Source organism: Notothenia rossii, assembly GCF_949606895.1.
Source record: "Notothenia rossii genome assembly, chromosome: 4".
NCBI lineage: Eukaryota > Metazoa > Chordata > Actinopteri > Perciformes > Nototheniidae > Notothenia > Notothenia rossii.
In genome coordinates this window covers 91,651,214-91,678,786 of record NC_136902.1, presented here as the reverse complement: position 1 = coordinate 91,678,786, position 27,573 = coordinate 91,651,214, and the positions used below count along the sequence as shown (strand labels likewise).

At 38.9% G+C, this 27,573-nt stretch overlaps 2 protein-coding genes across 2 annotated transcripts in view; both read left to right on the top strand.

The window, feature by feature from the left end:
* Window positions 1-657: 657 nt before the first annotated feature.
* Window positions 658-7,161, top strand: LOC307034968 (uncharacterized protein; the record flags this gene model as incomplete). The annotated part of the gene is made up of 5 exons (XM_079673892.1): window positions 658-1,047; window positions 2,419-2,461; window positions 3,619-3,675; window positions 4,319-4,549; window positions 6,354-7,161. The coding sequence occupies 5 exons, from the start codon at window positions 658-660 to the stop codon at window positions 6,848-6,850; spliced, it is 1,218 nt and encodes a 405-aa protein (XP_079530018.1). The 3' UTR covers window positions 6,851-7,161.
* Window positions 7,162-24,959: 17,798 nt separating this feature from the next.
* The window catches only part of chrd (chordin), a 28,865-nt gene continuing 26,251 nt past the window's right edge, over window positions 24,960-27,573 (top strand). The window contains exon 1 of the mRNA XM_079673891.1: window positions 24,960-25,287. Coding sequence (XP_079530017.1) covers window positions 25,149-25,287 — 139 coding nt within the window. The 5' untranslated portion in view covers window positions 24,960-25,148. The remainder of the gene's footprint in view (window positions 25,288-27,573) is intronic.

The window sequence follows — 27,573 nt, the reverse complement described above, 5'->3', positions numbered from 1 at the left end:
TCTTAATGGACTCTGATACAAAGACAGATGATCTGGGAGATTTGGGACTGGTTTGCTTCAATTGTACGTGATCTTTTCAACTAGTGCGAGACAAATTAAGCTTAATTGTTGTTACTAACTTTGTCTATTTGCTTCTGTAGATTCCGATTGTTGCTGGAATCACCATTAGTTAGCGCTAGAAAATGCTGAACGTGCATATTTAAACATAACATTTCACTTTTTTATCCTTTTCAAAGTGAGTGTCTTTCTATTATATATTTTTAAAGGAGGTTTTTTTTTTATATTTGAGTTTTTTCTCATACCATTATACGCCATAAATCTACACTTCAGTAGCACTTCATATAACATTTTATTTCTAATAATTGGGCCAAATAACTCAGAATTTTCTCATGTACCAAAAGATGTCCAATACTGCGTGTGTAAAAGCCTTTAATATGTCAACAAATAATAGCACATATTTAATAAGATGATGTCTGCAGAGTAAGATAACTTAATGTAATGAAGTGTGGAAGTGAATGGAGATGTTTTCCCCCATTCACCTCTCCTGTCTCGCTTAATTGAAAAGCAAAAATAGACGTGGACAATCGCAGTTGCAGACTTTGTTACGACAAAGGCAAAGAAGCAATGGCAATGGAAGAATATTTTTAATCGTGAGCAATGTCAGTGAGGATATTCCCCCCTCGGAGGACACACAAAGAGCATGTCGGAGCAGGACCGTCCAGCGGGGAGGAAGAGGAGCAGAAAGATGAAGATGTTTTGCAGCTTTTATCCCGCTGCCCTGCATGTAAACAGAGCGGTGACTTCCTCCTGCTCCTGCCATGCTCCCACCCCATGTGTGCTCCCTGTATATCAGCAGAGGGAGGAGGAAGACCCTCTCCCCCTCCTCACCCGGGTGAAGTCTCCCTGCTGTGCCCCGTCTGCACACTTCCTGTGGAGCTGCCATGCTGGAACTGGTCAGAGGCCACTTCCTGTCTGACGAAACCTCCCATCATGAGCACTGCACACATCAGGGGGGAGAGAGGGGAGGAGCAGCTTCAACATGAACAGGTATCAAGATTCAAGATGCAAGGCTTTCTTTGTCGTGTGTACACGGTGTAGATATATCAATGAAAAGCGAATAGAAATATTTCAAAAATAGTCTATACAAGTAATTGGAATATGATATACTGGATAAATAATTACTAAGTAGCAGATGAATGTTATGGATGTTGTTTCAAAGTTCAGGTGTTTAACAGTCTTATGGCCTGTGGGATGAAACTGTCTCTGTGTCTGGTGGTTTTTGGTAGAGGGAGGTCTAAACTAAGAGGGAGGTCTAAACTAAGAGGGAGGTCTAAACTAAGAGGGAGGTCTAAACTAAGAGGGAGGTCTAAACTAAGAGGGAGGTCTAAAGGTCACAGATTTAAAGGTGGTACTTTAGGATTTCTGCAAAAAAAACTGGACCCATGTTGTATATTTTTGCTGAGTTGTGAACGTAGATTAGATAACGTTAGATGTATTTTATTGATTCCACATTTTTTAAATTGCGTCGTTACGGCAGCATGTTAACACGACATTTCACATGAGTTCAAAATAATCAAATCAAATGGAAAATTCATCGGAAAATATAAAGAAAAAGTTAGAAAAATGTCTACTACTTTGCTAAGGGGGGAGGTCTGATGGTTACAGATTTAAAGGTGGAATATTTAACATTTCTGCAAAAAGAAAGTGTAAAATAAACTAGACCCATGTTGTGTGTTTTGCAGAGCTGTGTACTTAGATTAAATGACATTTGATATTTTGAATTTATCCCACATTTTGGAAATGTTGTTGTTACTATAACACGTTAAAGATATTTCAAATGAGTTAAATGTAATCAGATTAAATGAAAAAAAAAAATATTTTTTTTAATTTTACCTTTATTTAAACAGGATGGGTCTCATTGAGATTAAAAATATATTTTTCATACTAGAATATGAAGAAAAAGTAAAAAAAACATAACACTGTAAAGCCCAATCTACTAATACTTAAATACACTTAACAGGATACTTTATATATTATATATTATAAAAGTGTGCAAGTTGCAGTTTCTTATATTAAGGTGTATATGTAATGAGTATAATCACATTTTTGAAGATTATTTACATTTTTTAAAAGTATATTTATACCTTAAAAGTCTTTCTTAACTAAAAGATAATACAGCTACAGTTAATTATCTTCCTTGAAATGCATTTAAACGTTATGCTTTTTGACATGACTTTATATTTTGAACCCGTCCTGTCTCTATATTAACTGTATATATTTGAATATACCAACTTCTTCTGCTTATATTATCATTCAATTTTTTATATATATTTTATATTTTATTTAATTCTAAAATGGTTCAACAAAACCCAATTTCCCTCTGGATAACTAAAGTGTTCTGATTCTGATTTTATTTAGGGGGACACCTGCTGCCGAGATGCAGAAAACAAGACATCATATGGTGAGTATAGAGATGTATTCATAGGGGTAACTACTTTCTAAGAATAAACCATATCTGTATGCAGAGGTGGGAGAAGTACTCAGATCGTGTACTTGAGTAAAAGTAGAAGTACACAGATCTTGTACTTGAGTAAAAGTAGAAGTACTCAGATCTTGTTCTTCAGTAAAAGTAGAAGTACTCAGATCTTGTTCTTGAGTAAAAGTAGAAGTACTCAGATATTGTACTTGAGTAAAAGTAGAAGTACTCAGATCTTGTACTTGAGTAAAAGTAGAAGTACTCAGATCTAGTACTTGGGTAAAAGTAGAAGTACTCAGATCTTGTTCTTGAGTAAAAGTAGAAGTACTCAGATCTTGTACTTGAGTAAAAGTAGAAGTACTCAGATCCTGTTCTTGACTAAAAGTAGAAGAACTCAGATCTTGTATTTGAGTAAAAGTAGAAGTACTCAGATCTTGAGTAAAAGTAGAAGTACTCAGATCTAGTACTTGAGTAAAAGTAGAAGTACTCAGATCTTGAGTAAAAGTAGAAGTACTCAGATCTAGTACTTGAGTAAAAGTAGAAGTACTCAGATCTTGTATTTGAGTAAAAGTAGAAGTACTCAGATCTTGAGTAAAAGTAGAAGTACTCAGATCTTGTACTTAGTAAAAGTAGAAGTACTCAGATCTTGTACTTGAGTAAAAGGAGAAGTACTCAGATCTTGTACTTGAGTAAAAGTAGAAGTACTCAGATCTTGTACTTGAGTAAAAGTAATAGTCCCAGAGTGTAGGAATACTCTGTTACAGTAAAAGTCTTGCATTCAAAATGTTCCTCAAGTAAAAGTAGAAAAGTATTATCATCAAAATATAGTGAAAGTAGAGACAGTAAAAGTAGTCATTGTGCAGATTGGTCCATTTCAGAATAATATATATGATATGTTTTATAATGATTGATCATGAAAGTGTTCTCAAAGCTGCTAAAGGTGCAGCTAGTTTGAATGACTTTGTATACTGCAGGGTAGCTGGTGGATTTACTCCAGGTGGAACTAAAGTCTGATTTAACACTTGATTATATTTCACATCATTCATCCAGATCTGAGAAGTAACTAAAGGGATTAAATACATGTAGTGGAGGAACATCACTCTCTGTGTGATCCTCACTGTCAACATGTTGTTCCCCAGCAGCTCCAGAAGGGGGAGGCGTGGAGCTGACGGAGGAGGAGATGGAGCGCTCTGTGTTCGGTCAGGAAACACTGAAATAAATACATTTACAATAACAGGTTTATGTGTAGTTGTTTAAATAGCATTATTCAAATGTTTATTTATTGATTTGTTATTTATTATTTATACGATTGTTCTTCATGTTGTTGCCTGGACATTATATCTCATATGCCAAACTAGTAACACTCCTCACATCATTTCATCCCAAAGTCAAAAACAAATGCTACCAATGTCTTTCTTTAATTCTGCATTTTGTATTTGTTATTTGCTTATCCAGGCGTGTTCAAACAATGTGTGCTTACTCCTAACTCAATTAGATTTTTGTTAAAGTCTAGGGGTTCACATACTTGTTCCAACATACACTGAATGATTGAATAATTTATTAAAAATGCACAAGAACAAACCAAAAATCTGTTTTCTATCAGTTCAAACGGATTGTATTGTGTCCATAATTGTGACTTTGATGATGATCAGATCACATTTATTGAACAATTCATGCATAAAACCAGGAAATTCCAAAGGGTTCTCGTAGTTTTCCTGGCCACTGTATCAGCTTTTATGGGTTAGGGTCAGCGTTGGGGTTGTTTAATTGTCTTGGTGCGGTATTTGTTACTCTCTCCTTACGATTATACTCAATCATTCATAACTTGTATTGTGTTTTCAGGACTGAGTTTTGCTCTGGACTCTTCAACCGTCCCTCCATCGCTCCATCTCTCCGCCTCCTCCCTCACCGTCACTCACAGCGACCCCTCTCCAGACCCAGGGGTCAGCAGATCCATGACCCCTGACCCCTGGGTGGCACTGCCCCTCCCTCAGGTCTGCTCTGATGTCATCATCACTGGGGGACAGTATTACTGGGAGGTGGACGTGTGTAACAGCTCCGTCTACAGGATCGGTAAATACTCTGCTCTCTGTGTTTAGATTGGTTCACTGCCAGAGAGATTATTGCTTCCAGAAACTCCACTGTTAGTCAGCAAGACTCTTGTTTAACCCACACACACACACACTGACACACACACACACACACACACACACACACACACACACACACACACACACACACACACACACACACACACACACACACATACACGTACACACACGTCATCAGACTAAGCTCTAACGTTCTGAGACCTTTTAAAGACCATCGATCTTCGGTGGTCAGAAAACATTTGTGTTTCCATTCTTATTGTTTTGTTAAACTAGTGGAACAATTCGACCATATTTGCAGCTATTGTTTAAACTTTATACCCACAGAGTACTGCAGGAATGAGTCTTAATTCCTGAAACGAGTCAGCTTTTTAGCACTTCCTGCATATTCTGTTTTCTGGAAGTCAATGTTGTTTTTTAATGTGTTTTGGTTAGAAGCTTGAAATGAGGTCAGTGATTAACAGAAGCTGAAGATATTTCAACACTTGGTTCTATAACATAATATATGTCTGTAACTACGCTTGATTTTTACTTTACTTACTAACACAGCCCAACATTAGCCACCTTTAGCTTAGCGGTGGTGACGTGAAGTCATGTGACCGTGCTGTAGTTCCTTTATAGCCCAACATTAGCCTCCTTTAGCTTAGCGGTGGTGACGTGAAGTCATGTGACCGTGGTGTAGTGACTTTATAGCACAACATTAGCCACCTTTAGCTTAGCGGTGGTGACGTGAAGTCATGTGACCGTGCTGTAGTTCCTTTATAGCCCAACATTAGCCTCCTTTAGCTTAGCGGTGGTGACGTGAAGTCATGTGACCGTGCTGTAGTGACTTTATAGCACAACATTAGCCACCTTTAGCTTAGCGGTGGTGACGTGAAGTCATGTGACCGTGCTGTAGTTCCTTTATAGCCCAACATTAGCCACCTTTAGCTTAGCGGTGGGGATTTGAAGTCATGTGACCGTGCTGTAGTTCCTTTATAGACCAACATTAGCCACCTTTAGCTTAGCGGTGTTGACGTGAAGTCATGTGACCGTGCTGTAGTTCCTTTATAGACCAACATTAGCCACCTTTAGCTTAGCGGTGGGGACGTGAAGTCATGTGACCGTGCTGTAGTTCCTTTATAGCCCAACATTAGCCACCTTTAGCTTAGCGGTGGAGATTTGAAGTCATGTGACCGTGCTGTAGTTCCTTTATAGCCCAACATTAGCCACCTTTAGCTTAGCGGTGTTGACGTGAAGTCATGTGACCGTGCTGTAGTTCCTTTATAGACCAACATTAGCCTCCTTTAGCTTAGCGGTGGGGACGTGAAGTCATGTGACCATGCTGTAGTTCCTTTATAGCCCAATATCACAAGTGTTACATTTGTCTCAGTGGACTTCACAGTTTGTACAGAATATCAGTATGAGAAAACAACACCCTCTGACCTTAGACCCTCTGTCCTTACACCCTCTGTCCTTAGACCCTCACATCGTACAAGGAAACACTTCCAGAGAAACCCACAGTTTAAAGGGGAACATGGGAGAAACCTCAGGGAGAGAAACAGAGGAGGGATCCCTCTCCCAGGACTGACAGACGTGCAATAGATGCCGTGTGTAAATTGAAAAGATATGTGAAGTCATGTGACCGTGCTTTAGTTCCTTGTTGACAGTAATTGATTTAAATAAATGAATTACACATTGCAGTAACTATTAAATGCATGCAAGTGTTGAGCCTAAAATCTGGACTCTGTAACGGCTGCACAATGAACATGAATCTCTTCTGTCTGCAGGTGTGAGTTCTCCGGATGGTTCTGTCGGCTGGTGGCTCGAGAGGCATGGCTCGTCTTTTTGTGTCGTGTACGATGGCAGCCGTGAGCCCCTCTGCTCCGTCCCCCCTCAGATCAAAACCCTCGGGGTCTTCCTCAACATGGGAGGGGGCGTCCTGAGCTTCCACAACGCTCTGACCCAGGAGCATCTCACCTCGCTGCCCACTCTCTTCCCCCCTGTGGGAGTCACCCCGGCTCTGGGTCTGAATCAGGGCCGGCTGAGGGTACGGTGCGGCCTCCCCCCTCCTCCTCATGTGTTCCTGGGGAAGGACTCGGCCTACAGGGGGCCGTGTGGAGCAGGAGGGGGCCGCTGGAGCAGGGAAATCCCCTTCCAGCCGGTGAGGAAAGTGATCCAGAAGTTTGAAGAGCTGGCGGTGTCGGACTCGGACTCAGGTCTGGTGTCCGGATCCTCCTGCTCCACCTTGGCCTCGCTCCCTGATCATCTAGTTGCTAGCTTATAGTGAACCTGGAAATGTTGAGTAAGAAAAGATCAGATAAGGAACTTCTGACCTTCTGCACCTTACAACCCAGTGTCTGTCTCCACTGCCTGTGCTTTATAATGTTCTTTTTTAATTTTGTTTTATTCTTCTATTCTAGTATTGTATGTTGCATGTTTTTTATTTGATTGTATTTACTTGTTTAAAATGAAATGTGTCTTTAGGTTGACTTACAAAATCTGTCCAGGGACTACAGATGAAAAATAGCCTGTTGCCTAATTCATTTACACATTTACAGAAATGCTGATTAGTGTGCACTGTCCCTGTTAAATAAATAAATAAATACAACTTTATTTATCCCCTTGGATAAGTTCCAATGTTTAGCAGCAACAGGGTCAGAGTTAAAAACAGGATTCACACAAAGTACCCCAAAGATCTATGATAGAAATACAGTCCGGGTCCCCAGCACATAGAAAACTGCCGGATGCTAACTTGCAAATGTTGGGCAATTTGCACAACTAGCATAAGTTGCGTTGATTAGCATGTGGACGATATTTAAAAAATGGCATGGCAGATTAGGAACATTCTGGAGTGGTCCCAGGGGTTATTGAGGACGCTGAATCCATTTCTGTGGCAAATGGCAGTTGGAACCAGGAAATGCCAAAAACTAATTTCTCTCTATGGGCTGATTGAGATTACTTTTGGGTCCATTTGGAAGTTTTATTGGACTCTGGATCATTTGGATCGGACAGATTGCCAATTTATCTGAAAAATAATTGTCAACAGTAGAGATAATAATGTTCATCTTGTGCTCTCTGTGTCCAATGGTCGCAGCACTACTCATGGTCGTCAAACGGTGTGTGTGCCGGGGTCCCGTACTTTACATTTCTATCATAAACCTTTGGTGTGCTCAACATTTCCAGGTTCACTATGCTGGCATCTACACTGAGAGGCGGGGGCTCCTGGGTGCTCCCCTCTGGGCAGGACGTTGAATGAAACACTCTTCAATGGGAGCATCAGGGCAAAAAAAAGAGTTTGATCTCCGTCATTTGAAAGGCTAATGTTTCATCTTGAAGGACTTCAGGCCGCCTCTCTCCTCTCTGCGTGACCCCGGACCTGCATTGACTCTCTCCCCAGGACACAGCCTTTTTCTCTCACCCCAACCTGTTTTGGGCTCAGGCCAGATTGAGTCCTCTGTAATGTGAAGTGTGAGGAAAGGGAGGGCTGATAGCAGCAGGACGCCTTGATGAGTCTCTGTGTGACGGTTGTGAGACAGTAGGGGTCCAACAGTAAACTGCACACGTTCCCGCATGTGTTTAGAGTGGTGTAAAGTAACTTAGTACTGCACTTAATTACACTTTTCAGGTCCGTGTTATGCTACTGTGTACTTATACTCCACTATATGTATTTAATACCTTTAGTTTCTTCTCAGATGTGGATGAATGATGTGAAATCTAATCAAGTGTTAAATCAGACTTTAGTTCCACCTGGAGTAAATCCACCAGCTACCCTGCAGTATACAAAGTCATTCAAACTAGCTGCACCTTTACCAGCTTTGAGAACACTTTCATGATCAATCATTATAAAACATATCATATCTATTATTCTGAAATGGACCAATCTGCACAATGACTACTTTTACTGTCGCTACTTTCACTATATTTTGATGAGAATACTTTTCTACTTTTACTTGAGGAACATTTTGAATGCAGGACTTTTACTGTAACAGAGTATTCCTACACTCTGGGACTTCTACTTTTACTCAAGTACAAGATCTGAGTACTTCTGCTTTTACTCAAGTACAAGATCTGAGTACTTCTACTTTTACTCAAGTACAAGATCTGAGTACTTCTGCTTTTACTCAAGTACAAGATCTGAGTACTTCTACTTTTACTCAAGTACAAGATCTGAGTACTTCTACTTTTACTACAAGATCTGAGTACTTCTACTTTTACTCAAGAACAAGATCTGAGTACTTCTACTTTTACTCAAGTACAAGATCTGAGTACTTCTACTTTTACTCAAGTACAAGATCTGTGTACTTCTACTTTTACTCAAGAACAAGATCTGAGTACTTCTACTTTTACTGAAGATTGTGTACCCCAGAGTGTGTGTTTGCTCAGGGGTGTGTGTGTGTGTGTGTGTGTGTGTGTGTGTGTGTGTGTGTGTTTGTGTGTGTGTGTGTGTGTGTGTGTGTGTGTGTGTGTGTGTGTGTGTGTGTGTGTGTGTGTGTGTGTGTGTGTGTGTGTGTGTGTGTGTGTGTGTGTGTACAGTGTAGTGAGATGAGGAGGTGTGAGTACAGTGACACGGTGGTGTTGACGGAGCAGGAGGACAGGTGGTGTCTCACTTTGTCCCGCGGCGGCCCTCCATCGGACAGTAGGGCTGCCCTCCTCTGACCCTTTGCAAACCACAGGACCCCCGGAGACTTCAAAAGGGCCGACAGAGAGCAGGAGAACAGAGAGGGGAGAAAAACAGCAGGAATTCAAGACAGCAGGTGCTGTGAAAAAGAAATGAGCTGAGAGAGGATTCCCAACAGCTTTCATCCCCAGAAGCTACAGGACATTTCATAAGGAAGGGGAGACCTGGGTCGTGATAACTTTCTAAGAGACACAAAAACAAAACTTTAACTGAAAATGTTTGGTTTCTCTTCCTCAACAGTTGTTTTGAATCGTCTGAAAGTCACTAAGTTGTAGTTTGTGTATTATCTTAAGTAAAAATAGGATCTGCGGAGTACTTTAGTTGGTGTGATATTGGTAGAATATGACTTCTAGCAAAGGAATTATCTCTTCAAGTCTGTGATGGTTACAAACTATCTTCACACATTTGGGTCACATATGAGTTTGACTGGGGTTTGCTGGCACATTTGTTATTGATGTAAAACTATTTATAAAACCTTTAAAGCTCATATACTTTGTTGAAACATCTGGAAATCAATTTTTGGTGAATGAAAGGTTTCAGGATCATTATTGTATTGTATCCTAGGAAATATGGCAGTTCTAATGAATCGAAAACGTTTTGATATGAGAATATGAAGTCTGTGATGGCAGCTGGCTAGCAAAATGTCAACAGAAATTCAGGACTAATGTGAGTTGGACCAGCGTTGTTTAGCTCATGGGTTATTGATGTATAGCTGTAGACATATTTACTTCTTTGGAGACATCCCGAAGAAGTAAAAAATACCCCAATGGGGAAGTTATTAACGGCTAAAAATGCTAACAAGTGTCTAAATGAGCAGAGCAACACATTCTCACTCCCAACTCGGCCTATGTTGACGTTATGTCAGGGTCCCTGTCGTCACTTTCCAGCGCAAGGGGGGGGGGGCCTTTAGAGTCGAGTTTCAACCATCAGGGAGTCCCATTGACTTGCATAGAGCTCCCTGAACGTTGGTAATAGATGAGTTGGGATCGCGGCGAAATGCTCTCCGCAGATCCATTCTCACAGCGTTTATCAAACTTTTTCTAACTCAATATGAAGCCGCACTTATTGTTTTTACTTCTTTATTTTGATTGAATAATGTCGGACTTTTGTTGCCGTCAGTTATGGGTAGAGTAGAGGCTCAGAAAACTGAAATCTGTAGCCTATTGTTTCACCGTTTTTTCCTTCTAATTTTGTATTATTTTCTAAACCACACACTGTTATTTACTCAACAATAACACACAATTATCCTTATGTTTATTTATTTGTTTGATTGTATAATGTCGGACTTTTGGAGTCCGTCAGGACCGAGGGTCAGAGCAGCTCATAGTAGTTGCTTTTAGAGAATTGTACACCCGGAAGTAAGTATTCTCTCCGCTTTGCTCAAACCCTGTGATGAGTCCTCAAGCTCTGTGATTGGATCGTTTAGCCGCAATGCACGCTGGGATATGCTGTTTATGTGATGTGAAATCCGAAAATACATTTTTTTAAATAAAACGATACTTTATTCCAAGTGTGCTTGCTTTTCTCTTTGAAAGTCATCATATAACGGCATTGTAATACACGGTTCGGCTGCATTAAATATTACATATCTGCCCTAGTTCTCTATTTATTGAGCCTTGATGAGAAGACTTCGAGACAAACATGAGGAACTGCCGCCGAAACTGAAAACGTGACGTGGATCATAAATATATCAGCAATTAAACAACATCTCTTCTGACCTTAGCTGGCATGTGGGTATATATATTAATGCTGCCCATTATGGACACAAGCAATTTTCACCCATTTATTAATTATATGTTTTAAATTTGAGTGTTTCCTATCCCCTAAACCTCCAAGGATGTACACAGTTTAACACTGGCAAAAAACTACAACTCCCAGTAGAGACGTGCCATAGATAGAGAGCATGTTGCGAAACACAATAGCCAGCATGTGTAGTTCTGGGGACGGGGTGGGGGAGGGGGGGACGGGGTGGACCCGTTCAAATCCAGTTTTGGACAGTCTGCCGTGGTTCCATCCCATTTCAAAGTGCTGTTTGACGCTCGGCGTAACCCTCGGCGCACACTCAAACATTCAATCACAGAGCTTGAGGACTTTCACGGGGTTTGTCAAGCGAAGCGGAGAGAATACTTACTTCCGGGTGTAAAATTCTCTAAAGCAACTACTATGAGCTGCTCCGACCCTCGGTCCTGACGGACTCCAAAAGTCCGACATTATACAATCAAACAAATAAATAAACACAAGGATAATTGTGTGTTATTGTTGAGTAAATAACAGTGTGCGGTTTAGAAAAGAATACAAAATTAGAAGGAAAAAACTATGAAACAATACAGATTTCAGTTTTCTGAGCCCCTACTCTCCCCATAACTGACGGCAACAAAAGTCCGACATTATTCAATTAAAATAAAGAACTAAAAACAATAAGTGTGGCTTCATATTGAGTAAGAAAAGGGTTGATAAACGCTGTGAGAATGGATCTGCGGAGAGCATTTCGCCGCAATGCCAACTCCTCTATTACCAACGTTCAGGGAGCTCTATGCAGGTCAATGGGACTCCCTGATAGTTGAAACTCCACGCTAAAGGGCCCCCCCTTGCGCTGGAAAGTGACGACAGGGACCCTGACATAACGTCAACATAGGCCGAGTTGGGAGTGAGAATGTGTTGAAATGAGACGAGTAAACAGCAACGTACCCAACATTAGAGACGCTATTTACACTTTACATGTGTTTTATATGTGGAGATACTCCTTATGAACAGGCCGTGTAAGTATCATGAACGTAGGTTTGCCACAGAGCTTATATTCTTACATTTTCCAATATCCAATGGAAAAATCCCATTAGGCGCTTTCACACCGGAGTACTTTTCCCGTTTATTTCCGATAGTGCCTGGAATTTTGCGTTCACACCAAAAAGAGAACTTAGTTCAGAGAAGTGTTACCCCCTTTTGGTAAGGTGGGACTATCCTGGGGGGAAAAAAGTACCAAATTTGTGATTGGCTGGGCGGATTGCAAACCACGCCCCGTAAAACTCTGAAAAGTTTTTTGAAGCTGCCATTGTATTTGCTGGCATTAGCATTATTAGCATTAGCATTATTAGCATTAGCCCCACGCACCAACGGAGAGAGACTAATTTATGGCAACACAAAAAAAAGGACTCTGTGCTGGGAGTCCCAGGAGCTTCTACTGAAGCCAGTCCCCAACTCCGGGGACTTCGGGTGGCAGTATACGCCGTGAAGTTGTTTGCGGCCTGCCAATAAACCCAAAGCAGAAGAAGAAGAAGTGACGTCAGCGGCTTATTCCGGTGTGAACGCGATCGGCTCTTTAGTTCCATGGGGGAACTAAGTGCTGGCACTAAGTGCGGCAAAGTACTTGGTGTGAAAGCGGCTATTGGATATTTGTCGAGCGAACCAGGGAGATGCTATACTTTAAAGTTCAACATAGAAAGATCCATCAACCCTGCATCACTCTACACTGAAAACATTGAAAACTAATACAATTATCTATAATCTGTTGACATAATATATTTAATAAAAGTCAACGTTTCAATGTTTTATGGATAAAAAATGAAAAATAAGAAAGCTTAAAGGTTGAAAATAGCTCAAATCCAAAAGGAGCGACTGCAGCACGATTACAACACTTTCAAAACTTGTGTTTGCTTGTCTCTGAATCTGAAACCCTCCTCATGTGTTAGCAACAGATTCAGTTTGAGCCATTTTGGCAAAAGTAAAAAGAACGTGAAGGACGCCTATAAACTGTGTTCCCCAAGGCCCCCCCCCCAAGGCCCCGAGCCCCATGTGAAGAATAACTGTTGACTTGTTCTTGGCATCGTGCTCGTTCATATTCTCCCTGTTTGACCACTTTATGATTAAGTATCGCAGAGAACTTTTTAAAGAACTCCCTCCATCCCATCGTGTCCTTTGGAGGATGCAATCTCAAATCGTTAAGTGGGATCAGCCAAAATGTAAATCTCATTGAAACATGGAATAAAACGCTGTGATTTGAAACAGTATTAAATACTTCTGGGGACAAGCAGCAGAGGTTTGGTTTTCCATGGAGCATCATTCATGTCCTGCATGCATCACATGGGTTTAGCTTTGGGTCAGACTTCAGGAATACATTCAACATTCAAGGCTTTTGTTGAAATTATACATCAATGAGGAATATCTACTATCACTTAGAAGGCATTGCTTTGCAATTGTGAAAGAAGATCAAAGTTGGCACTCTGAGTACATCTACTTGTACTCAAGAACAATATCTGAGTACTTCTACTTGTACTCAAGAAAAATATCTGAGTACTTCTACTTGTACTCAAGCACAAGATCTGAGCACTTCTACTTTTACTAAAGAACAAGATCTGAGTACTTCTACTTTTACTAAAGAACAAGATCTGAGTACTTCTACTTTTACTAAAGTACAAGATCTGAGTACTTCTACTTTTACTCAAGAACAAGATCTGAGTACTTCTACTTTTACTCAAGCACAAGATCTGAGCACTTCTACTTTTACTAAAGAACAAGATCTGAGTACTTCTACTTTTACTAAAGAACAAGATCTGAGTACTTCTACTTTTACTCAAGAACAAGATCTGAGTACTTCTACTTTTACTAAAGAACAAGATCTGAGTACTTCTACTTTTAATAAAGTACAAGATCTGAGTACTTCTACTTTTACTCAAGTACAAGATCTGAGTACTTCTACTTTTACTCAAGAACAAGATCTGAGTACTTCTACTTTTACTCAAGCACAAGATCTGAGTACTTCTACTTTTACTAAAGAACAAGATCTGAGTACTTCTACTTTTACTCAAGAACAAGATCTGAGTACTTCTACTTTTACTCAAGTACAAGATCTGAGTACTTCTGCTTTTACTCAACTACAAGATCTGAGTACTTCTACTTTTACTCAAGTACAAGATCTGAGTACTTCTACTTTTACTCAAGAACAAGATCTGAGTACTTCTACTTTTACTAAAGAACAAGATCTGAGTACTTCTACTTTTAATAAAGTACAAGATCTGAGTACTTCTACTTTTACTCAAGTACAAGATCTGAGTACTTCTACTTTTACTCAAGAACAAGATCTGAGTACTTCTACTTTTACTCAAGTACAAGATCTGAGTACTTCTGCTTTTACTCAACTACAAGATCTGAGTACTTCTACTTTTACTCAAGTACAAGATCTGAGTACTTCTACTTTTACTCAAGAACAAGATCTGAGTACTTCTACTTTTACTAAAGAACAAGATCTGAGTACTTCTACTTTTAATAAAGTACAAGATCTGAGTACTTCTACTTTTACTCAAGTACAAGATCTGAGTACTTCTACTTTTACTCAAGCACAAGATCTGAGTACTTCTACTTTTACTAAAGAACAAGATCTGAGTACTTCTACTTTTACTCAAGAACAAGATCTGAGTACTTCTACTTTTACTCAAGTACAAGATCTGAGTACTTCTGCTTTTACTCAACTACAAGATCTGAGTACTTCTACTTTTACTCAAGTACACGATCTGAGTACTTCTGCCTTTACTTAAGTACAAGATCTGAGTACTTCTACTTTTACTCAATAACAAGATCTGAGTACTTCCACTCTTACTCAAGTACAAGATCTGAGTACTTCTACTTTTACTCAAGATCTGAGTACTTCTACTTTTACGTCAAAAGTGAAAAGAAGATCAAAGTTACTCTCAAAGTCATGCATTCAGTATCTCCCTAAATTCAACTTGTCATGAGTATTATTAGCTTTACTCAACTCTTTTTAAGTTGAATTACTATTCACTGAACTATTCAAGGATTCAAGGCTTTATTGTCATGTGTTCATAGCTACAGTGTAGTTATGTCAAAGAAAACCTGATGGCACCGGGTCCTCTAACTCCAACAGAGCAACACAATAACAGATCAAATACTGCAAGTAAATAGAATAGAAGTGAGAAAAGCGATGAGTCAAAGAGAAGCTGGTGACTGTGTTGATGTCTAACGCTCTGGGTATTTACCGCCTGAGTGAAAAAGGCTCCTGGCTCTCGCTGCAGATCTATGGGCTTTCAGGAATAAAGTGTGTGGAAGCAATTTGAGTCTTGTAAACAGAAAATGAGAGGGAGATTTCAAAGGAGGGAGAGAAAGGGGGGTTTACAGGAAAGGATGGATAAGTCTTATAACGAGTCGTGCCATGTGTGAATGTTTGGCAAACGTCTACTGTGTGGAGGCTTTCTGAACACAAGCGGAAAGTAGATTAGGAGACCGGGGCAGCTTCTGTATCTCAAATGTCACAATAACAACAATTTAACATCAACATATTTACTTTTAAAACGGCTGAAAGTCACATGTTTTGTTCAGAAAGTTAAAAAGTGGTCTGTCAACTTACTGGCTTATAGTAAATGAGAGATAATGGAAATGTGTTGTGTTAGGAATCAGCTTCATATTGATATCAGGTTTGAAGTCAGTGATACTTAATGGGAACTGGCTGATGAAACCTCACACACTTTAGTCAAATGTGAGCAGATTAATTGAACAGTTATTTACAGTTAGTGTGCGTATTTTTTATAGATTAAAATAACTCTACAAATTACATTTATTCAAATGTTATGATGGGGATTGGTCATTAGATATCCCTTCTGTTTTAAAATGTTGTTTTTTTTCAAAAATCCTATTAAATATGAAACATTTCTGGTTATTGTTTAAATGAAACGTTCAACGTGCTTTGATATTTGGATACTGTACCATTTCATCATTGTGCCAAATAACCCTGTGATGGACAGCATCATCATAATTCAGATCATTTTATTAAACATGTGTGTACAAAAACACATCTTTATTTATGACTGAGATTTTAACTTTCCATTTAATAATGGTAAGTATATTCTGTCATATTTTATGATAATATTTCACAACTAAGTACATGTACTTAAGTACTGCACTCATGTACCTGTTTGATGCTTTGTACTTCAACATTTACACTTACTTCAAACCAAGATCAGAGTACTTCTACTTTTACTCAAGTACAAGATCAGAGTACTTCTACTTTTACTCAAGTACAAGACCGGAGTACTTCTACCTTTACCTGAGATCTGAGTACTTCTACTTTTACTCAAGAACAAGATCTGAGTACTTCTACTTTTACTCAAGTACAAGACCGGAGTACTTCTACTTTTACTCAAGAACAAGACCTGAGTACTTCTACTTTTACCTGAGATCTGAGTACTTCTACTTTTACTCAAGAACAAGATCTGAGTACTTCTACTTTTACTGAAGTACAAGATCTGAGTACTTCTACTTTTACTCAAGTACAAGATCTGAGTACTTCTACCTTTACCTGAGATCTGAGTACTTCTACTTTTAATCAAGTACAAGATCTGAGTACTTCTACTTTTACTCAAGAACAAGATCTGAGTACTTCTACTTTTACTCAAGTACAAGACCGGAGTACTTCTACTTTTACTCAAGAACAAGACCTGAGTACTTCTACTTTTACCTGAGATCTGAGTACTTCTACTTTTACTCAAGAACAAGATCTGAGTACTTCTACTTTTACTGAAGTACAAGATCTGAGTACTTCTACTTTTACTCAAGTACAAGATCTGAGTACTTCTACCTTTACCTGAGATCTGAGTACTTCTACTTTTAATCAAGTACAAGATCTGAGTACTTCTACTTTTACTCAAGAACAAGATCTGAGTACTTCTACTTTTACTCAAGAACAAGACCTGAGTACTTCTACTTTTACCTGAGATCTGAGTACTTCTACTTTTACTCAAGAACAAGATCTGAGTACTTCTACTTTTACTGAAGTACAAGATCTGAGTACTTCTACTTTTACTCAAGTACAAGATCTGAGTACTTCTACTCTTACCTGAGATCTGAGTACTTCTACTTTTACTCAAGTACAAGATCTGAGTACTTCTACTTTTACGTCAATAGTGAAAAGAAGATCAAAGTTACTCTAAAAGTCATGCATTCAGAATCTTCCTAAACTCAACTTGTCATGAGTATTATTAGCTTTACTCAATTCGCTTTGAATTGAAGAAAGGAAGATGTGCTCAGCTCTGCATTTTATGAGTTAGGGTTCTATTGTGTTTCACTTGTCTCATTTATTTTATTTTAATATTTTTACTCGTTTAAATGTATTTTATGCCTTTGATTTCTGATGTAAAGCACTTTTGAATTGCCTTGTGATTAAACACTGCATTTAGTTGAACTGTAAATAAAGTTCAAATGAGCTCCGCCATTACCAACAAAAAGAGTTTAAAGATGCTTGAACTCAGAGGGGGGAGAAGTACTCAGATCTTGAGTAAATAGAAGTAGAATCAGCACTTCTGATTCTCGCTTTTTTATACTTGTTGGATCTGAATACTTCTTTCCCCTCTGTCAACATATGAGGCATTGCTGCAGAACCGTCCCACAATATGGAAACAAATACAAACAATCATATATTTCAAATAGATATATATGAAATATGAATTGTATTTACATTTCAATTAATAATTCAATTTTAAACGTAACTTAATTAAAAAAAGATTTAAAAATAATTATAAAAATGTTTAGGAAATAAACATTTTAATTTTTAAATGTGGTCCAAAAATGTAAATCAAGTAAGCATCATCTCAAACTCACTCAATCTGCACAATAGTCCAAATCAAAATAATATATATTCTAGGTGTTTGTAATTATGAATGCATTTATATGTTGATCACTTTCACTTTAAACACTGGGTGGCTTGAATGTAATCATGCATTTAATTCAAGTTAATCTAAAAACCTTGACAATAAGTGATGATATGTGTGGAGTAGAATACATTACAAGTTTCCTAAAGTGTCTTCTGGGATATCATGTAATTGCACTTATCGGTTACAATACAAGTCCCTCCCGTAATACAGCTGTTTATTGGAGGCATGATGGACCCTGTAATCACGCTGCTTCTCCCCCAGGTGTCAAAACAAACCAAACAGCCTCCGTTTGGAGATCTCTCGTTAATTGGCTGCAGTGATTATTCTCACACACTCTCCATCATGGAGCTCAAATCGGAAATGAGCGCAGAAGCAGGTCCGGGGTTTCGGCTGTGTCTCCGGACTGAGTCCTTTCTGGATGAATAAACATCGACTCTGCAAGACTCCCCAGCATTCGCATATTGAGTGAGGGGAGAATTAGCGTCACAACTGAGCGCGACTCCTCTTATTAACATCATTATCAGCATCTGCATAACACAGAGGGCCGTGAACGCACCATGAACTGGTCTGTTCCTCTGCTGACTCACATGGAGCACTTCATCTGAATCATTTTTGGGCGTAAAAGATGATTGGAGACCTTTAAATATCTAAATATGAGAGAACAACTTCACCTAAAATGCGCAAAATGGAACTTACTTTTGTATTAGAACACATGCATCCGTTTACAGTCCAAACATTTGTTTACATGTCATACATTCATACTTATTTTTGCATTTAATTATAACAATGTGTTATTTGCACCATAAACACATCTGGATTGATTCCCTTCATCGGAGTGATTTTAGGTGTAAAAGATGATTGTGTTGACCGTTAAATGTCTACATATCATCTATTTACAATCCAAACATTATTTTTTAAATTGCATATCTTACATTTATATATGTTTCGTATATTATTTCTGAATTTACTTGTAACTTTGTGTAATTTGCACCCTCATCTTGCCCTATTTCTTTTTTCTTCCATCATAGTTATGTATTTGTCTCAGTGTGTTGCTGTGTTGCTTTAGCTACTGTGCACACGACAAATAAAGGTTTCTTATCTTGAAAGGAAACGCACAATTACAGCCAGACTGTGTCGTTGTTTATCTAAACATGACTCAGCAATAAGTGGCTCTTTCAGACGCATTTCCAGCGAAATTAACAAGCGAAAGAAAATAAGTTGTTCTAAAGACATGATGGGATATCTTCTTTTATAGCCCGTTAGTTCTACTGCGTGCTGCATCCTCTACATAAGTGTTGGGGTTTCCTAGTAAATCCCACGGTTGTTTAAGTCCCATTGTAAAAGCAAAGGGTAAAACATGTCAACCGTGTTAGTGCACAAAGCCTCCATGTGATGAGGAACAGGTGGTGTGTGTGTGTGTGCGTGTGGTGTGTGTGTGTGTGTGTGTGTGTGTGTGTGTGTGTGTGTGTGTGTGTGTGTGTGTGTGTGTGTGTGTGTGTGTGTGTGTGTGTGTGTGTGTGTGTGTTTCACATCTGCCAGGCCATCATAGCTCCCTCTCTGAATATTCATCCCCCCACCACACACACACACACAGACACACACACACACACACACACACACACACACACACACACACACACACACACACACACACACACACACACACACACACACACACACACACACACAACAGTCCAACCAGCAAACAGGATGCGGTTCCCTGAGTGTAAGTGTGTGTAGTCAGACAGACAGATTAAGGGTGTGTGTGTTGGAAAAGGGGGGGGGGGGGGGGGGGCAAAACTGTTAAACAACCCGCTTTTATATCCCAAATGCTTGGCGTCTGACAAATACGAGCAAATACATACACACACACACACAGACACACACACACACACACACACACACACACACACACACACACACACACACACACACACACTCAGTATCGATAATGTCCTTTTAATGATGTGTGTAGAAATGTGTTGCTTCATGTCTCCTCCTCTGTGCCAGCAGTGGATCATATGCTCCTGGAATGTGGAGCGATTTAACAAATGAAAAATAAAATAAAAAATATAACATTTGCGTCTGCTTCTAATTGAGGTTTGTCCTGAATCGACTCCATCACAAACAGCTCTCCGCGGTTAATCGATTGTCTTGGTCTGTAAAGTCTCCGTGCTCCTCAGAGATGACTTCAGAGTGTTTCAGAACAACACCTCTCCTGATCTGAAAAAGACACAGCAGGACATGATGTTGACTAATTCAAGATGCTTGGATCGTTTTATACAGAAAACACGTCGGTGATGATCGGGTCCTATGCATGCAATTCAGTGGAGTAAAGAGCTATGCAACATAACAGACTCAGATCGCATTAGATGTACTTTATTGATCCAGAATTGAGATTTATTTTGTGTTAGAGCAGCATGCAAACAAGGCATTGAAGTTAACGAAATATCAACATAAACAATAAATGTATATATCAACAGTCGAATAATGACTATCTATAAAGTATAATATACCGTTTACACAAGAAGATGTTGCTACAAAGACGCATAAAAACGTATATTCGATAGGAAAAAGTGCTTTTAATATTAAGTAAATGCTTGTTTTTATTTTATTTTACTCCATATTTGAATCAGTGATGACTTTTGCATTGATAGCATGTTGTGTTGTATTTTTTTTTTTCCATTTTTCGAATTAAAAAAACCGAACTTCTTTAGAAAATCTATCAATTAAAAGTTGATTTTGCCCAATTATATATTCAACTCCACGACACAGATTTTTCGAACATGCTTCTGAACTCCAAAAGGACTCTTCTACAATTCGGCATATTCCAAATGACAAGATATCATTGTTTCCCAGGGTCAATGTAACCAAAATAACATAAAACTCAAAGCAGAGACGAAGCGTTACAACAGAAAGTGAGGGTTTGCTGTAATAGATAATGAACATGAAGGATGTTTAAATAACTTATTTTTTAACTTCTGGCCTTTTTTGTTATAATGAAATAGAGTTTGTAGACTCGGTTTCCAGCCATGCACCGACTGGACACTTCCAATACACAACCAGGCTGCAATAGACACCACAGCCTCCTCCAGTCTGCCTATGGAGCACCGTGTGCAGCGCGGAACAAAAGTGTCGCTTATCACCCCATGATGAAGTGCAAACAGGCCATCATCGACTCCTATTGGAGGGGAGGGGAGCGCGAGGGGGTGATGGGGGTTCGCGTGATTCTCCACACCCGGATGGAAGTGGCTCCCACATGCATCATAATGTGACACATGCGTAAAGTTAACACCTCGCCATCGCACCTTGGTCTGCACATTTGGCACAGAAACCGATTGGATTTGGCACTTTTTACGCGAGGTTTTAGTGCAAAGACACGGAGTTTTAAGGGGTTCTCATTATAGTGTGTTGACTGAGTGGATAAAGAGGAACTTAGAGGGAAGGAAAGGAAGAATAGAAGTGGTTCTTCAGACTTCAATGGGGAGTAATAGACAATGAATAGCTTTTATTCTCACTGTAAAAGCGATATTTTGCAGTAAAAGTTAAAGTAAAAGTAGCAAAAACACGTGGTAAAAATACTGGGTTACAAGTGAAAGCCTTGCATTTAACCTCTTAAATAAACCAAGAAAAGTATTCACCAGTTAACATTTTTTGGGGAATGTTTGACAGTTTTTAAAACCTGTATCCAGAGGTGAAAGAAGTACAGTTAGGTGAAAGTCGTTTTATTCTGCAACCACTCAGTTACAAGTCAATCCAAAACTTTAATTCAGTGGAAGTGTAAATATAATCAGTACTTACTTAATGTATTTTGTACAAGTGAAAATGTCCACTCTGACTTTCATACATACTGTATTATACATAAAATGTGTCTCTTATGCAAAGAGGTGGACTTTGGTGTAAAAATACTCTAAAACAAGTAACATTTCTGAATTCAAAATATTACTTAAGTAGAAGTATTATAAGCTAAATAAACTTTCAAAAATAAAACTCACCGTAAAGCACAAAAGCTCTTTTCTAAATTGTATATTAGAATATTATTACTGTTGCACACACACTTGTCAGAGCATGTTGTGTTTGGTCAATGTGGAGATAATTGTACATACTTTCTAGTATAATGGAACTGCATTATATCATAATAACAACAATGTTTAATTATTATATGTAAAAAGCGGAATAAAAGCTTCCAAAGTGAGTGGAGTAGCTTAACATTAATACTAAGGTGAAGTTTAACCCTTAGATGCCTAAGTGGGTCTTTCTGACCCGGTGAGGTGGTTTTCTTAGAGTATCTTTGTAATTACATTTTTTTTATCATTTCATATTCCAGCTATTCCTCAAAAAACATGTTTTGGATATCAAGCCACATTTTAAATGTACATTTTAAGAAATTGCAGTTTTTGTATTTCTACCCCAAGCTTCCATAAGTGGGTCAAAAATGATATAAAATAAAATATTTCTAGTGTGAACCAAAATATGATACGAGATATTAAACAAGTGATTTTTATTAACCGAAAACACAAAAATGGCATAAAAACCCATATTATTCTAATACGGGTCCTTTTGACCCACGTATGGAGGGGTGTAGGGTGCAGTCACTCTAAGGGCACCTAAGGGTTAACAAAGACGCAGTGTTTGAGTTTCTTTCCACCACTGGGTAACAAACATCACGTACAGTATAAGCACGGCGTGGTTTCATGATTTATAGGTCAATCACTCCTTTATTCCCAACACTTCATCGATGCTACAGGTCTGACCCGTTCTGAACTCCACTCTGAAATAAATCCCTCCTCGACCGCTCTGATTGTGTGACGGGAACATTTCCCAGAGCTGAAAAAGACCCTGATAGATTTCACGTGAAGATGTTGAGAAGCTCCTCTCAGGATCTGACACCTGCATCCAGATGTGGAAGACGAGTGAAAGAACAAGAAGTACATCAGTGTTTTTATATTGAAGTTGTTGTTAAAGTATAGAAATGTCAACTTTAATGGAAAATATAAAACACTATTAAGGACAAGGCAAAGTGAAAGAAGATCAGATACTAAGTTCCCCGTAAAAGTCATGCATTCAAAATCTTCTTGTCATGAGTATTATCAGCTTCACTCAAGTCATTTGAAGTGTAATAGAAACATATGTTTGACGTGTAGAAGTGGAAGACGTGCTCAGCCCTTTTACTTAAGCACAGTTTAAACTATTACAATGTCAAATATAGTTACTCAAGTAAAAGTACAATATTTTTGGCGTCCCAATATACCTAATTAATTACTAAGTACTGGCAGTATGGCCCATTTCAGAACAATATATGATATTATTGTATTATGAATGTCTTCATCATTTTGTATTACTTTATATATTGCTTGGTATCTTAATTTATAATAAATCATCACAATTTATCAGTTTATTTGTATTTTGTAGATGCAAAATAGTAAGAAACGCTGTAAAAGAAATGCAAAATGTCAAGTGAAGTTCTTACTTACTTCAGTGCAGTACTTGAGTAAGTGTACTCAGTTACGTTCAGCCAGTATCTGTGTGTGAGCGTCATGCTAATAGGATTTCTGTCGTCTAATATAAACTCTTGAGCTCTGAGAGGACGGAGGTCTGCAGCTCAAACTGCAGCGTGTCCCTCCGAGGTATTCCAGCTATTTTCATTTGTTTCTGTTAAGTCACTTAGGTCTCCGCTCCAAACACACTTGAAAAAATAGATGCTGAACACACACACACACACACACACACACACACACACACACACACACACACACACACACACACACACACACACGCACACACACACACACACACACACACACATACACACACACACACACACACACACATACACACACACACACACACACATTCCTTACTGTACATGATGTCACGTTTACGTATTTAGAGCAGATACTATTCAAAGGCTTAATCGTCATATATGTAGTTTTGGCAATACCAATTGAAGTGAGGCTCCTCCAACAATGCAGTAAACTATATATCTATAAGATAGAGACATGAAATAGTGCATGTGACACAATGGTGCAATCAAAATGCAGGAATAAAGATCAAATCGTTCAATCCCCAGGGGAGTTCAGGCATCAGCAGCGTCATAAATACAGAAGAGTAAGAGCTTTCCATTACATGTCACTTTTTAGATGCTTTTACATTTTAGACTAACATACATTGAGTACTGTGGACAATCCCCACAGGAGAAATTTGGGGTGAAGTGTCTCATAACATATGTTACCATTATGTTAAAGATTATAACACTTTTTTTATCTTCTTGAATCTTACAAATTATTCAAAGCGTATTTCTTGATAAGGGGCTTTCCCCTCTCTTTAATTCAACTAACACCATTCACAAAGCTCCAGGTCTTTCTGGGGTAAAAACAGTAGTTTTGGTTAGTTTTTATTTCATGTATCTCTCCTTTCAGCTGCTCCAAAAAAATATATTATTTGTATTATTATTTTGTGCTTAAATATCCATTTTAAACAAGGTCACACAGACTGTCTTTGATTCTAATGCAGATACACTTATTCTACATTTACAATAAAAAAATGTGTGCTGTATATGAACCCCTACTGTACCTCAACATGTGTTACCATTAGGTTAAAGACAATTCATCTAAAAGTAAGTATTTGAGGAGCTTCCATTCCCTTTAATTCCACTAATACCATTTAAAAAGGACTTTTAGAACAGACGCTTTGGTTAGTTTTAATTTCATGTATCTCTCCTTTCAGCTGCTATTATTTTGTTGTTTTTATGTGAGTTTTATGAACCCCTACTTCAACATTTGTATCTATAAGTTACTATTTTTGGATAAGGACATTTCCATTCCCTTGAATTCCACTAACACCATTTACAAAGCTCCAGGACTTGGAGTGAAAACAGAAGTTTTGGTCGCCAGGTTGAATCAGACTTGCTCGTTTGCATATCTGAAGAGTTAGTGGATTGACAAGGGCGTCAATTTCCCTTTTCCATCACCCACCCCCACCCCTCACCTCCCCCTCCTCCCCCGGCTCCAAGCTGTCAGCAGAGCCGCCTATAAAGCACAGAGGACCGGGACTCTGCGGAGGACAGAAGCCCAGACTGGAACACCTCTTCCCTGACTGAAACCCTGGATGATTATAAACAGGAACTCACAGAAAACCGGACACTTGGACGTAAAGGGAGACCTTTTTTTGGGGTGAATAAGTCGCCAGTAGCTGCATTAAAGTGCTGTATTGGAGTGTTTGAGAGGAAGTGATTTCGCAGAGGATTTGGGATGCTGGGTCCCCTTGCGCTCCGCTCCTTGCTGTGCGTGCTGAGCTGCGCGTGGCTGCGCGCCGGAGCCTCGCGCCTGAAGTCTCCGGCTCTGCCCATCCAGTCCGAGAGGGAGCCGCTGCCCTCCAAAGGCCTGGCCGGTAAGAAAAACACATATATTTTACTTTTATTTACGAGTTTTTACAGTTGTGACCATGTCTTGTTTGCTATGATACCATTACAACACCACCGTACCAAACCTCGCTTAAAAAAGTATCATTTTTAAGGTGATCAGTGCTGAGCATGTTGTGTTTATGGGAATTTGAAGTTACTTTGTATATGTTATCAATGAATGGGAGCCGCTAGGCAATTCGTCTAGCTTCCAATACACAAACAGCCTAAATGAGCATCATTTAAAGAAACTACAAGTTACTCCAATTCCAACTTGGCTATAATACCACTGTGTGAGAACGAGCCATACCAAACCCCGTAAAAAAAAGTTTCATTTTTAATATGAACAGCGCTGGGCATGTTGTGTTTATGGGACTTTAAAGTAACTACGCATTTGTCATTAATTAAGAGGCTTCAGTTTTTCATTCGGCTTAACAAGATGAACACATTACAAACAATTTAAGAAAATACAAGCTACTATCATTCCAACCATGTTTAATTTTGTAGTACCAATAGGCTATGTGAGTACAATGAAGTACCAAATCTCAGTTAAAAAAGTGAAAAATGTTACCAGTCGTAGGCATGTTGTGTTTATGGGACTGTAAAGAAAGTATATATTGTTTATGGTTTAAGAGGGGCCATTTGTCAATTCGGCTAGCATCCTTTACACATCAACATTCCTGACCATTTACTCTCACAAACGTGGGCAGCAGAGCACTAAGAGACTATTTAAAAGTATTTTATTTAGTATTGAATGCAGTTACTTTATTCCAAAAATCATGCCGAATTGATGTAAGCATTACTAGCCAACGGTAGTGATAGTATGACACAAAGACACGCTTCTTTTGGCTGTAAAAACAAACAAAACATGTTCAATTGGAAGATTTCCCCATGAAGCCTGGTGTGTTGTGTCCTTGGACCTTTTAGCACAAACAGTCTCCGCAGTAATGGACTAGGGCCCACACAAACTCCGTTTTTTCCCCAAGTTGCCTTGAATTGTCCTTGAGCTCCGTGTGTAAACCAGAGGCAAACATCTGAGTCATAACCGCAGTGGATGCCATTTGATTGATGTGTTAAAAAGCCCCTGCTACAAAGCTCACTGCGGTTGTTATAAGGTAACTACTCTGCAGTTCAAACTGTGGGAACTCCACGTTAAACGCTGCCTGCCTTACGGTGCAACTCTCTGGAAACTGTAATCAATCGACTTTCCATTACATTACAAGCATTGGCTGCTCTGAGATGATTTATTTGTGCAGAGACAGAAGTGGCAGCCTCACAGTTTGGCTCTCCTTTAACTGGACTGCTCAAAGTGTGCAGTCACTTTAATGAAGGAATAATGTGAACCAGGTTGGTAGCAGCGCGCAGAAACACACACACACACACACACACACACACACACACACACACACACACACACACACACACACACACACACACACACACACACACACACACACACACACACACACACGGCTGTTATCCTAACCCAAAATCCCTGAGATATTTATAGTAACACAGCGTGACTAACACTCAATAATGGCTTCACTAGTTAAAGTCAAAGCGGGGTTTTATCTCCTGTAAAAACACCGAGCCGGCAGCATACATTAGAGCCTTAATGTGTTTTATATGGTTATGGCTCTAAGCACACTGGATTTTGAGTGAAACAATAAAAAAGTGCAGTTAACATTGTTTCTTAATGGACCATTCAAAGGCTTTTTTTTTGCCAAGAAGGTGTAAGTAGAAGCTGTGAACATACGTAGCCTACTGGTCGACAATATTTGAGCTTTTTGTGGAATCAGATTGAGCAAATGAAACATCGAATGGCAAAAGAGTGCAAGAGGCCCGTTTTTGGCACATTGTTCCACTAAACCAAGGCAGAACATTGGCTCATGTAAGACCATTTGGTTTGAAAATGTTTTCATTGTGTCTTTTTTGAGCAGAAAACACAATACCAAAGCAATTGCATCATGGAATTTTAAAGAGTTTTTGAGATACTGGAATTTCATTTGGTGTTCATTGAAGTGTAAATAACACATTCTGCTTGAGTTAGGAAAGGGTTAGTGCCAAAATCACTGAGCTCAAAATGTTTAATATGTATTTATTTTTTATAGAAATGCTCAATATATTTTGACTTCAGTGAATGGTACCACAGTTTGATCAACATCAGGGTCCTATGGTGTGTTATAACAAACATGTTTTACCCAAAATGCAATGCCAAAACCCCACTTTCTGTTTATTCCAACTAATCAGTCTTTATTTCAGTTTCCTTTTTCTGA